Source organism: Pyxicephalus adspersus, chromosome 1 (genome assembly GCF_032062135.1).
Source record: "Pyxicephalus adspersus chromosome 1, UCB_Pads_2.0, whole genome shotgun sequence".
Lineage (NCBI taxonomy): Eukaryota > Metazoa > Chordata > Amphibia > Anura > Pyxicephalidae > Pyxicephalus > Pyxicephalus adspersus.
The window spans coordinates 79,461,162-79,476,112 of NC_092858.1; the positions used below are offsets into that span (position 1 = coordinate 79,461,162).

A 14,951-nucleotide genomic window follows, 5' to 3' on the forward strand; every position below is an offset into this window, starting at 1 on the left:
TTATTACAGTATCTTCCAGGAGGGCTTGTTTAAATTTCCCTTCTTTTTGTTACAGGTTGTAATTAAAGCTTTCCCTTGAGGATATTTTACAGGAAAAAAAGATCACATATATGAATGTATAGCCTTTGAGACATCTAATATATGTTTTTTTTTCTTTTATTGCATTATTTTCCTCCCAAGCCCCAGGGTCTGGTAAAGTAAATCACTTCCTGGCTCAGGTTCCAAAGACCCTTTTCTTCCTTACCTCATAGCAGAAACTTAACTCCAGATATGTCTGTTCGGTGACTGCAGACAGAGCTGTGGATTAGCTATGTCAGCTATGTGTGCATTTGACCTAAACCTCTACATCCATTAGCATCATCTCTAGAAATATGTTTTGTTAAAAACTTTCGAGTTGGTCCAGAAAATAAGTATTTTACTTCTTGAACACGTTTAATGTTATTTCTCAGACATGGCCTGTCTGGAGTTTCTTTTTTTAGATAGCCGTTGCAGGAGTGAGAATGTTACAATACCAAAAATTCTGTGCACATCAAGTAGTCAGAAAAAAATACCTTCTACGCTATTTCAATAATTTGTGCTACAAACAGATTTTAGTTTCATGTATATGGAAGCCACACTGCCTAGCCAAGGTCCCTCTGTGACTAGTGGGACCTAATTCAAGCTTCTTACAAGGAGGTCACCTTTAGGATGTACAGCGTTGCGTAATATGTTGGCGCTATATAAATAATAATAATAACACTAGAAGTTCCCAACATAGCCCTTAGCCTCCAGGTGTCTCTTGCTACTATGAGTGTGAGAGAACCAACTGGAACGTAGAATGACTACTTAGTAAAATGGGACACTGTAAGTAGAGGACGGGATTAAAGTGATCTGTACTGAGATATTATGGGACTGATTATTATGCTGACTTCTAATGCTTTTATATTTATTTCAATTCATAAATGAGAAAATTGCCCTTACTTTTATTGTGGCCTACTGAGCCTACAGCCATAGATGTAAAACATGTTAAAAAAAAAATGTGCCCACACAATAAAAAAAGCTGGAAAATATTTATCTTCACAAATCATGGCTCCGGTCCTTTTGCATTTAATGGTATGTACCACAAAGCACTGTATAGTAAAACATACTGCTGGTACTTTTACTACTACTGATTAGCTTCTCAATGTAAAACACGTCTGACAACATTTATACCACGGGTCCCCAAGAAAACAATCCGTGGCATTTTTCATCAATCTGCCCAGCTGTGAGATGTGAGGGTAAATCCATTTGGCAACAGAATAGGAATATATGTGAGGTCTTCCTATGGGGACACTTGTTCTCATGCCAACTGTCTACGGGTGGTTTCCCCCACATTGGAAAGATATCTTTTCACTTTCTGTTGACTCTACAGAAAAGGAACCAAATTAATAAGTGTTTACTTAAATGGTACAAACTCTTCCCTACTGTATTCTTACATGATTGGATAGTTGAACTAAATCTTTACAAAATATGGTGAGCAGACATTCTGATCCTTGTATAAGAATAGTGGTGTCTTTAAAAATCTCCAAAATGAATGGCAAATATATTATAGGATCTCCCAGGAACTGTGGGGGTATTTCTCAGACCATTTCTTGCTTTGTGTTTCTGTCTACTAAGTATAGAATAAGATTATTGAATCACATGTCTGCTTCAGCGTTAGGCACAATCCCATGAAAACTCTAAATAGGTTTAAGTGTATCACAAGATACATTAATACAGCAGAAAAAAAGAGGTATTATAAGTCAGGATATGGTAAACTAAAAAGAAGAATGAAACACTTTTCTTACATTGGTAGAATACACATTTAAATGCTGAAAAGTTTGCAAATAATGAATGGTGATTTAAAAATATTAATCTTCAGGCTGTCTATTCCATATAGCAAAGCAGGAGTTTTCTCTGCTGCGACAAGAACATTGGCAAATAAGAACAGCGATGATGTTTTATTAGTGACACAGATCTTATTATGGCTATCCAGTAATAAAAAAGGCACCACATAATCAGCTAATAGACCCTCATCATACTAATATATAGGCTGTACAGTGTTGGACATTTCTAGGAACGTCTGTAACTTGTCCTCATGTTTTGTGAAGACATCTGGGAAAAGCAGTGAGCAGAGGAATTAGAACATTGGCAAATCCCCTCTGGTGACTATTACCGTACCAGTTGCCATGGCTGCAAGGAAGAGAAATTAATATTTTTGGTAGTTACAGAAAGTCATAGCTGGCTCCACATTAAAAAAAAATTAATTTTCTTAACATTAAATGGCAGATGTCGTGTATAGTAGATATATATGTGCTAAATACGTTTTAAATAAGACCGGAAACACTGTCAATGCCTTACAGAGCAATTCATGATTAAAATGTGTTGTTTCTTGGAAACAAGAATTACACTTGCTACCATGTAATAATTTCTCATTTTGTACATGCATGTATTTGGAGTTTATATTCTAAAAATGTTAGACTATGGCCTCATTTGAACCAAAAGTACACTTGTAGAAACTAAAAATCCAGCTGTGTTGACTAATTATAATTACTAATTAGGCCACATTGTGCTATCCTATAGCCCAGGAGGGATAAATCTATTCCTTGTAAGTTAAAATAAGAAGATGACATAATACAATATATAAATTGTCCATACATGGGGTCAGCTACCAAGACAATTTTAGGTCTAAGCTTCAGCTAATTTTTCTGTGTGTGGCCCAAAATTATATTCAACGTTAATAATAAGCTGGCAGCAGTGAAAAGGTGGCCATTTGGTTGGTGACTAGTGTGTGCAAATGTGATACACTTGTGTTGTTCCACAATTGAAATTCATTGCAAGGTTTGATTAAGACATTGGGACCCTCCAGATTAGGACATGTAAAGCATATTTGTTACCTCCAGGCATAACATACTAAACACACAGATGGAAATCTGAATCGCAAGGTTGGCTGTACAGAATTACAAGTCTATTGGCAGTAAACATGAGCATGTCTTTCAGCTGTGTATGGAGACTTTACATGGAGGTTTGCTCTACATATCATTTGGAAGTACAAACAATAAAGTGAAACAATGGAGTGTGTGTATTTATATTATTTATATATCTTCATTATTTTGATTGCATCCACTTAAAGAAAAAGCCTGCATTTGTTTGGAGTTCAGGTCATGATAAATATTACTTACCTTTATATTATTCAGTAAACAATAAAACAATATGTATTTGCTTTCTTTAACATAAAACATGGTATATTAAACTTGTGACTATCCCTTGAAGAACAGCATGCCCAGCATTGGCTTTAGACCATTGTTAAAAAAACAAAGTAAAATGGGAGCCGTCGAGTAATAAATAAAAGACAGGTCACAGGACAAAGTAATTTGTACTACAAGGTAAAGGCATTAGTGACTGTGTTGTCCATCAGAGTATGGCCAGTGCACAGCTGAAGCAATGTGTATGCTATAGGCTTACACATGATAAAGAATGGAGTTTCTGCACCAGTAAGCACCTAGATGCTGAACGCGCACACCCTGCATATAGGATGAGATCCTCCAGGCTCAGCTGCAGTGCTGATCTCTCTTGAGGCTATGCACTGAACTAAAAGGAGCTCTCCTTAAGTGGCATCCCCTGATTTATTCACAGCATGAATAATTCATTAGGGCAGCATGCCACGGGTTTTTACTTTCGGTCAATAGAGTTGAGGAAAGGATGTGTATATGTCGGTAGTAGAATCTCATCTAGAGCTAACTATGTGACTGTTTTGAAATGAACAGCAGAAGACCATAACTAATAGGCATGCTGACAAAGAATGCTTTTTGTATATTCTGGTAGATTGTTGTCACACACTATCCATCTTAAAATATTAAGAATTAAATAATGTACTGTAAAATATTTGTGACAGAATCAATTTATATTCCCTTTCTAAGGGCAAAGCTTTACTAATTTATTATACCAAGATGCGTAAAAAATGTATCTGAAGATTATTTAAGATTTGTGTGTCTGCAATGAATTTCTAATATTGTGATAATGTCACTGTATCAGATCTGCCACACAGTATCAGAAACACAAGAAATTAGCTGTACACAGCAGTGCATTGACATAATCAAGTCTGATAATCACTTGATTGTAAATGAAGTGGATAATGTTGAGGTTGTCAGATAATTATACTATCTGCCGTATCTAATAATGCAAAGAGCACTGCGCACATCAAATTATGTTTACCCCTCTAAATGAATCTTTCTACTGCCTGACCACAAATATTATTATATCTTAAATTGTTATTCTATGTATATTGCTGCACTGTGCACACTAGATAAGCCTTAAATATTCTGTGAGAAACAAACTGACAGAATCAATGTACTACTGGTTTACAAATAGTTGCTTGTATGTTCTTCAGTGGAGAAGTATTTGATATTTCTCAAACTATAGAAATAAAATTGGACTAAATAGGGGGTACTTTGTGTATGGATGCTGGAGATAAACATGCACAAGAGCCGCACCCTACAAAAAATTCTAACATATTGTTACATGTATCTAGGAACTGACAGAGTTGTTAGAAACACTACTTTATCTAATCAGTAAACTATTGCATGTTAAACAGCAGTTGTGATAATTACAATAGGATGTGTGTCATGTTTCAGATACACAAGATGTTTTAGTGTCTCAAATAAGTACTGCTAGGCTGCTAGTAATTGTGCTGCTTCAGCTGCATGGGGCACACTGCTACATACACAGTTAAAATACATGTGCATGAAGTTTTTTACCCACCCAAACGTCTGTTCAGCTAGCTCTGTACTTAATACACTCATTTGATTCACATATAACAGAGAGAACCCTACTATTTGCCATGTTTTGATATTATTGGGTTGGATGTGAACCATTTTAATATTGTTTTTTTAATGTGCTGTGTGATGAAATACTCAGGACTCATGTGCAATTTCTTTTTATTATGTATGGTTGGCTTTAGCTATGTGTTGCCCTGGTATACATGGTACCATCCTATACTGGACACTCGCATCTGAAAATGTATTTATTTTGTAAATCATTTAATCCATGATTTGAATTTAGAGCTCCTGTTCTGTTTAGCAACCTCAGCTCTTTGGGGACCTTGGTAAGCTGTAGGACAGCAAGGTTTAAGTAGATTAAAAAAACTATTTTCTGATTCACAAAATGCATATAAATGGGAGGTCTGAGAGAAGTTAATGCAAAAGACTACTTCATTCGGAGTTGTCAGAATACATTTTGTGCCTGGGATACCATGTAACCTAAAGGTTTGTAACTAATTATATAATGTGTAGTTATTGCAAAGTGGTAACAAATATCACTCTGGAGTGCCATGTTGTTAAATAAGTTTTCATTGCGGTTTCATGTTGCACTGGGTTCATGTTGGCACACTCTTTAGCAGTCTATGTATATCAGTTTGGAAATGCAATGAATAAGCTTTAGGCTAAAGTAGAGGAACGTTAGTGGTATCATGCGGTCACAACAATAGGAAGTTAGTGGTAACTATAATTATCTGTAAAAAGAAAGACTGCACGTGGAAGCATGATGCACCTGCACTATTTAAAGTCACCAGAGTTTGTGTGGTCCTGTGTCATTTGTGGATTTCCATTTACACTGGAGCATGTTCCCCTTACAGTATACTTTTTTTTTCCATTCAGTAATCATATTGTTTAGTGTTACACTTTAAGCACAAAAATCATACTTAAAAGTGACTTTGCTGATGGCCCATCAGTAAAATTGAATGCATCTCTAGGCAAATGGAATATGTTAGAGGCACAGGGGGGCAAAGCTTCACCACCACCAGGAATTCTCTAGTGGGCACCTAATACTGTACATTAAAGTCATCGTGCCCCTCTCATGATGTTAGCACAATACTGGGGCCATTCTGAAGGAAGCTTTGTTTCCTTCCCAGATTCTTTATTTCCTCCCCTAGGTCTATCAGCTAGTGTCTTAAGCTTTTAATATCCTTCTATGCTGGTATGTGATATCTGCTGGTAGTATCTCAAAAGGCGTGCCAGCTTTCCTATCCCTCGCCAATGTTCAATCAAGTTTACATAATTGGATTGAAAATATTTTTATTCCAAAAAGTAAATGTGTTAATAAAACAAACAGCAGATCCTGCAGTGTATAATGGACACAATTTGTGGAACGCTAATGGTGTATGTCATCCATAATTATAACCACTCCCGGATGCAATTAATATTTTATAACAGAAGCATAGAAAAGTATTTTTAGATCTGCCAAGTGAATCATTTTATCTTACGCAGGCCATTAGGATGACCATTGAGTTATGAAACCTAATGTGCACTATGTCATAAAAGCAACACATTCAGCAGCAGATAGAAAACCATTCTAATATTTATGAGAATGGTTTCATTAGTTGGGTGCTAATAACATATAGGCTTCCAATCATTTCGGCTTAGCCAGCACAGTGTAAATCATAGTAAATGTAATAAAATGTTATTTATCAAGTAGTATATACTGGGCTTGTCTCTGTAGCCATGCTGTTGGAGAATGATACAGGTGGGCCTGAAAATTGGCGCTAAGACATTTCCATGCAGTAACACATGGCAACCAATCACACAAACTGTGATCATATAGGACTGGACAGGCTAATAATGGCTGGTTTCTAATTGTTTTTTTGGGTTCCTGTATACCACTTATTTTTTTATTAGGTTGGTAATCCTCCCATGACATGATAAAGGTTTGTTGATCATTATGTAAACATCTAAAACAAATCACACACATTAATGGTAACTTCTAGATAGAGTGATAATCTCATTTTAACATTTCAGCTAAAAATTTCACTCTGATATAATAAAGGCTTTGCAGCACATACAATTGTAGCTTTTTATTCCTAATTTATAGGTGTCATGTGAATCATGTGTTGACTTTGATAGATTGTAAGCCCTTTGGGGCAGGGTCCCTTCCTCTTGTGTCACTGTCTGTAGTCGTCTGTCATTTGCAACCCCTATTTAATTAACTTTATTTAATGTACAGCGATGCGTAATATGTTGGCGCTATATAAATCCTGTTTAATAATAATAGTAGTAATGCTTCGTAAAAGGATTCAGAGTTCAGCTCATGGCTGACTATGTAAGGAACATCATTAAACACAAGGTGTGGCTTAGTGTGTATAAACATTGAGAGTGATGTGTATGTGAGTTAGCAAGGCATCTTCTATCAATGACATGTTAGTAAATGCCATCGCACACTTTCCACCCAGGTTTTAATTTGATACTTTGCTGAGAATACATTTTTATAAGACTGACGTTCTTCTACAGTTTGAGTCACATGTTCCTTGATCCATCAAACCCTGTAAGAAGTGATAAAATGAACACTATTAAGGAATCCTTGGAGCTCTGCTAGAATTAATTGTACATGGGATATGACTAAAGCTAGAATATAAAATTTCTTAAAAATCATGCAGAATTTGTGAAGACAATAATATTAGCCTTAGGGCCTAGTTAGAATCCTAGGGCTCTTGTTCCAGTGCTGATCTGCCCATATACTGTGCAGTTTTTTTCAATAATCAAAACTGACTTTAAAGCCTGAACTTGCTTCCAAGACTTGATAATGTGTAAAACTGAGATATACAGGACGGGCTCCCTGTACACAGTGATATAAAAATAACAAACTGTAGTCACGATTAGGTGATTTTTCTTAAAATATAATTTTATGGCTTTAGATGGAGACATTGAATGATCCCATTAAACATGTCAGGCAGGTTATTACCCCCCTTGTGACTAAATGGAATTAGTATGACTCACAATCTAAAATAGATACCAACAATATGAAACAAAGCACAGTAAAGATAAAATAGTATTAGGTCAAAACTGACAATAATAGAGGAGCTATGACTGTGAAATTGTTACCTGTCCAGCTGAAAAGCTTCCCATTATGGGAACATGCAAACATAAAGGTACAGCATGTATTGAGAAGGGTGATACTGCCCTGCCTATATGTGGTATTGGTTTCATCATCTTTTATCTTGTATGTGCAGTCAGCCCCTCCTTGTGTGTGCACACCTGTATATCTCATGGGAGTCAATGTTAAACCTATGTTACTGGCAGTTGCTAGGTTTATACAAACATTTTTTCTAACAAAGAATTGTGCCAAAGCTTTTATGGAGGATTCCATTTTTCTTATGCTGTACTAGATAAAAGATAAGGCTTCAAGTGGACCTGTCCCTCCACTTGCAAACTTAAATATATAAAATCAGATATTTCTTGAAATGTTGTTAAAATAAGGCTAGTGTTATTCACCCCACTTAGCCCTTTTTCATAGTGTAAAACTATGTATGCACACTAGAATGAAATGACGGAGAAAGTTTCTAACATGGCTATTGCCTTTTATCTAGTAATGGTCCCAAGGCATCCACAGTCTAGCCATGTTTTATATAATAATAGATAAAGATTAATAAAGAGTCAGACTTTTTGTGTGGGTAACTAAAATGCCAACTCGGTAAAGCTACGTACACACTTCCAATTATTATCGTTGGAAAACGAACGACGAACGTTCATGCACGATATATACGAACGATCGTATAGCACCGATCCTGCACATAGAGTTAACGACACGATCGTTCGTAGATATTGTACACACAATAGATACGATCGTTTGAGCGATAGAGGAACTATGTGCACGACAGGAAAGTGAACGGACGTTCGTTCATCACGCATGCTCTGAACATGGACGATCAACGAACGACCGTACACACGAACGATGTTCAAGGATCGTCGTCCAATCCGATCCGTCGGTCCGGTCGTTCGTTTCCAGCGACTTTCCTCGTTCGTCGGCGTCGTTGGTTACTTTTTTACGAACGATTTTTTGCCCAATCGATCGTTCGTCGTTCGATTGGAACGATAAAAATTGGAAGTGTGTACGCACCTTTACTGCTCCTAGTTTTACTTATCTTGTTTTCCTTATCCTTGGTAAAACTGACAAGTGACAAGTGTGATAACAGCAGCAGGAAGGGTCATTCTAAAAAGTTTGACATAGATAGCCCAATATCTAACACACACATTGTATTTACTATTTCCAGGAAAAAATGTATATAGAAAGAAGTAGGCTTCTCCAGCAAACTGTACAGTCTGTAGAAGTGAATATTGAATAGACATACCACTCTAAGAAAATCCATCTTCTGTATAAAGCAAGTTATAAAGCTAATGGAAAGGTAGTGCTATTAAAGAGGCTACTGGCATCAATCTTTGTCCTTTTGTAATGATCAGTCAGCCGACTCTTATAAAAAGAATAGAGAAATGCATTTACAGCAAAGTGCAGCAAACCATTCTTGGCTACAGACATAAAGCTACGTACAAATAGAGTAAAACTAATTTCCTTGGTACTCTTTATTGACCTAAATGTGCAAGTATTTTCAAAGCAGTTGGGCTCGTGTCCTGGAGAAAAGGGTACATTAGGCAATGCTAGGCCTGGACAAATACCATCTGTTTTATTTCCTTACATCAATACTTAACCTGTTCCGTTATTCCTCATATTCCAGAATGTTTAGTATTTGTTTCTTTATTCCTAATATCCTTTCAGTTTCTTAAATGTCAAGGGGGAAAATTGGGTTATCCAGCAGAAATAAATACATGAACTATACATACTTCACATTTTTTTTTTTTTTGCAAGATGTCCAACTGTCTATCTGGTGGCATCACTGGACATCTACTGGAACAGTGGATTGACCTACTATGTCTTTATTTTACAGGTGTTCTACTGGACATTCAGCAACATTTTGGAGTGAAGGATAGCGGTGCTGGTCTGCTACAGACAGGTAAAATTCCTTTGTATATTATTTTTTATTAAACACATGGACAATTTTCACACACACACTTGTATTGGTAAGATTTTACATTATGAGATAATATCTCATTTACGTTAGTGAATGCGGTTAACATTCCCTTTGCAAATACCTTAACACCTAGGAAAATGTAAACGTAGTATACGGCTGTTCACATAGCAGAATGAATTGTCATTTAGTAAATGAAATGAAGCTCTATTGACTTCAACCATCCAGTAATGGGCCTGATTTACTAAAGCTCTCCAACGCTGGGCAGGATACACTTTTATTAGTGAAGCAAGGTGATCCAGAAAACCTGGAATTAATTTCTTAAAAGTAATTTGCTATTGTTAACAAATGTTTTTTTATCCTGGACCAGATCCATTCACCCAGAATGGATCATCCAGGTTCACTGATGAAAGTGTATCTTCTCTATTCTTGGGGAGCTTTACTAAATCAGGCTATATGTTCCAGGAATAAAGTGAACAATCGCCACATTTACTAAGCTAAGTGAATTATGCTTTACAAGATAGTCACTTGTACTGCTTAATTACAATTATCTGAAAAGACTGCAATGTTTCCTTACAGTGCGATGTTTCCTTGCCAGTAGAAAGTAAAAAGTAGAAAGTAAAAAAAGTTCAAACATTGAATTTATTATTCCTTTTTTTCTTCATCTTGGGAAGCTTACCCATACAGATGGAGGAGACTAAACAGACGTTGCAGATGGTGCTGTGGACCTTCCAAAGGTCTGATGCTGATCTGCTTCCCTCTTACAAAAATAATTCACTTTTCCCTTTACTGATACTCACTAAAAATATCGAGAAAAAGGTCTGATAGCAGCTTTACATTTAACATGTTCATTTCACTTTCACTATAGAAATGCTCTGCAACAAATTCTGTTTAACTTGTGTTGAAGTATGTGGAAATGCTGCTATTAGTTACACAATGCTCCTGGGGGAATCCGTCTAAGAAGTCTTGTGAAGACAAAACACTGATAACGTGACACCTCTAGCATTAAGCACTGCTGGGGCAATTACTGTGCAAGAAGAGCGCTGCTTTTGTCATATTCATTTAACCATAATGTGTCTTTAGTTATTTTCTTGTCTTTGCCTTGATTATTTTCAAGTAGACATTATTTTAATTGGTGGCAGAATCACTGAATAAATTATAAATATATAAATAAATAAATAAATAATATTTGTTTCTAATTGATTCTGTAAGATTATAAGTAGACAAGTGTATGACGAAAACCTTAAAGAAATATAGAAGCTTCTATTTTTGGTCATACATCAACCTTTCCAAATATCATGCCAACTATGTTTAGATATTCTTGTATGAAAGTTAGGGATATCATAGTAAAAGATCAGGAAAAGATATACACAACCCACACGATATATGACACATTGTTACATAAATGTTTTTTCAGTTATTTAGTGTTCATGCACTGTATTATATACAGGAGTACCCCTTTGTGTAACATTTTCCCATTTTTTTATTTGTTGAGTCATAGTGGCTATTTAAATGTATAGCGTATAACAAATTCTTGCTGAAATAGTATATTGATCCGCATGTTAATTACATGCATGTTAATTAGAGAGAAGACATGATACATTTAAAGCATATTATTGACAGCATTAACTCTCTTGTACTGTTTAATGTATTTTCCTTGGTCTTACTGAACTGAATAATTAGTGTTTAGACACGATGTGATTAAACAAGATGTAGAGGGAAAGGGTTTGCAGGAGCTTGATAAAATGCTAATATTACCTTTCCTTAGGAAAGGGTTCTGAACCACCATTAGAAAAAAAACACAGGCTTCTTCCTCAATGTGGTCTAATTTTTCTCATTGCCTTTGCCTGCCTACTTGTCTACTAAGAATTGTGGGCCATCTCACAGGCCAAAAAGCAGGTTAAGGTTGTAAGCCAAACTACCCAAAGCAAACAAATCATCTATGCGTCAGTATTTAATAGAATGAGATAGGGCAGGAAATTCCTTGGCAGGGTTACAAGTAAAGTACCCACGGTATTATCCTGAATCCTCTGGTTCGGTACTCCATGAAAGTTCCCAGGTTAGCTTTACAATATATATATTCTAGTGTAATGTTGTAAACACAACTTGCCAGGTAGACTCTGCATTTTTGGGATTTTAGCTTTATAGCTTTGCCCCAGCTGGAGCCCAACCTAAAAAGAAGTGTTTTACATTTAGATGAGATTTTTATCTAAATCTATCAAATCTATAATTTGGTGCAACGATTGTGATTAGCCTAGAACATGATTGTCTAGAAAGCTGGGGTGCATATGAGAAATGCCAAGAATTTCTAGATCGCTGTCCTTAGGGCCCATTTACATTTGTCTTTTGCCTTTAGTTTAGAGAACATTTATACTGCGTGTAAATGCAGAGACTGTGAATAATTATTGCTTGACTATTGTGTTGTGGTGCAGTGCATAAGAATCAATTGTTTTTGCTTGCAGTTTCTTGAACCTTATAGGGACCCATTGGGAAAAAAATAGCACAACTAGTAATAGTTAGCAAACAACATTATTTTGTACCATTTTTCCTTTTATCCAACATGAAAAAGTGCAATAACGCTTGTTACAAAGAACAACATGTTTCCTTAAATGATGACATAACAAGCCACAATCATTGGGCAGCTTAACCATTTCTATTGTAGAACTGCTTCCTATGCTGATGGAAAAATCTTCCCTCCATATGTGACAGATGACCCCTTGTCCTTTGGAAGTTCATTGTCATTTTCATATTCCAATACTGCATTTCTATTCAGATGTTTAAATATTCTTTCTAGCTGTTGTTACGGCTTAGCAGATGCTATTTTTGTAACTGCTTCTATCGCCCTGTTATTTTATCAACTTTTATTTTATGTACATCTAAAAACTGCGCCAGTAATACAAAAGTTATTATAGCAGTTCTCATATTTTAATTATATCCTAAGAGCACTGTTGGGATCAGTCTGATTGGCTGAACTCAGTATTCTTTTCTTGCCAAGAAAAGACATCTGCTGACATGTTTGTATCTTATGTCAATAAGGTATTATTTAAATACCAAAATGTACAGAACATGACATAAGCCTCATTGTCTTTAAGCTGCAATACCGTGCTTTCAAAGCATGTGCCCAATAAGGACTGATCTCTAATTAATGTCTGGTTGCAGAAACCTGGCAAGAAATATTGTGTAATATGTACTACTAATATGAACTTCAAACAAATGTATAAAGAATGCAAATTTTAGACTGGTAATATATGATATACTCCATATATCCGTGCTTTTTGAGCCCCCTTAGATAATTAAATCCAATGGAGGGTCTGGTAAAAACAATATTACATTTGGAAGCCTGGAGATGGTAACCTTCTCCACCAGGCTTTTGAGAAAGAGCAATCAAATGGTCCCCTACCAGTAATTAAAAACCAAATCATCCCCTACTATGAAATCCCCCTTTACATGTAACTGCAAAATTTCACTGGCTTCATGACCCCTGGGAGCTGCTGCTGAAAACTTTGTTGTATTATTGTGTCCCCTGCACCTGTTGGAATGGGTGTCCCCTGTGGTTCCCCCTTCCAATCCCTGCATCTGGTCCCCAAAACACATGAATGTGAAGTTACAACATGTTGCCATCCAGAAGGGTGAATAATCATTATGTACTTTTTACAGTACTTTTACATTTACTTTGGAAGGTAAGCAAACTTTATTGCAGATTCATTTGAGGTGCTTTGCAGAATAAATCCACTTGCAATGCAAGTTGCAAAAGTGCCTTTGCTGGAAAAATTGCCCTTCTGGGAGTATCTAATTTCCTTTATATTATTTTGTGCTATATTAATTTCTCCATCTCTTATCCCCCACATTTTATGTGTCTGCCAAGAAAGGAATGATAGAGAGGGCAGGGTAGAGTAGCACCTGTGTGACAGCTTTAATTTGCTAGGAAAGCTGGTATAGCATAAAAGATACACAAATGATGGTTTAAAAAGTAAAAAACATGCATAAAATATGTTTAATGCACATATAATCTTATAGAAAGAGTTTTTTAAAAAAAAATGGTCTGGTGACAGGGTCTCTTTAAATCTTGAGATACAGTACTTTAAGCTGTCAGAGTTTGTTTCTTATGGAATCTTGCTGTAAACCCTGTAGGGGGTTAGGGTCATTCTAGTTCAGTCTGTTGCCCGTCATAGTCATTCAGAAACTGTTATGTACTTACCTTTGCTACACAAATTCTGTCTTTTCTTTCTCATTTTCTGTTTCCTGATTTGTGTAGACTGTGATTTCTAAGACCTTCAGTCAGTGCATAGAAAGCTTAAAAAATAAAGCTAACCGATAATTAAAACTGACAAGTACTGGAGTTCCTGGATTTTTGGAGTCTCCTGTCAATTACCTAGTCATCCATGTGCAGAACATTTTACTCCTCATTCCTGTAAGGCTAAAACATGCAAGGATATACAAACATCATATTTTGTATGTGGAAAACCGGCAGATATGATGAAATAACTAGGTTGTAGGAAAGATAATGGTTAGCTGGATCACAGAATTGAAATGTACAATCTAGAAAATTCTAGATCATAGACCTTAGTAAAACAGAGCAAGGAACCATTGAACCAAAGATCCAATACCTCTAGTTTTATGTACTACCTGGACCCATCACATGTCTGAATAGGACAGATGGGCACTGCATGAAGGAGATCCTGCACACTTCCTTGGCATGTGTACCAATAGTAAAACAAAATGATGTGTGACCTGGAACACTCTCCGTCCATTTTTTCATATATCTTATGTCTTTTCTGACAATACAAATAGACTCATCAATGAAACCCCCTGTATTCTGATTTGTGCAGTCCTTGCCAATGGGATCAGTAGCAATGGAAAAATGATGCAAAAGCTTACAGCATTAATTAAATAAAAGCTGTCTAAAAGTGATTCATGGTTGGAGGCTGTTTAGTGCACACAGTATCTCAACCCCTTCACATTTATTATACCAAAAGGTTGTATTTATATTTCGTTCCATGCTGTGAATATCAAAGCACAATGTGTGTTTAGGTTAAGAGCTAACCAGCAAGAAGCTCTTGAGTAAAATGATTTCTAAGGCACAGAATGTTAATTTCTATTGTAGCTGCATAGTCTTAAAGTTAGAACAAACGCAATAATGTTGTGAGCCTGAAGAAATGAAAAC

At 36.1% G+C, this 14,951-nt stretch overlaps 1 protein-coding gene across 2 annotated transcripts in view; it reads left to right on the forward strand.

Moving 5' to 3' along the window:
* SPNS2 (SPNS lysolipid transporter 2, sphingosine-1-phosphate) overlaps positions 1 to 14,951 on the forward strand; it is a 72,880-nt gene that overhangs the window by 22,821 nt on the left and 35,108 nt on the right. For both annotated transcript variants that reach the window (XM_072415686.1, XM_072415694.1), the window contains exon 2: positions 9,707 to 9,772. In XM_072415686.1, the coding sequence (XP_072271787.1) occupies positions 9,707 to 9,772 (66 nt within the window). The remainder of the gene's footprint in view (positions 1 to 9,706; positions 9,773 to 14,951) is intronic.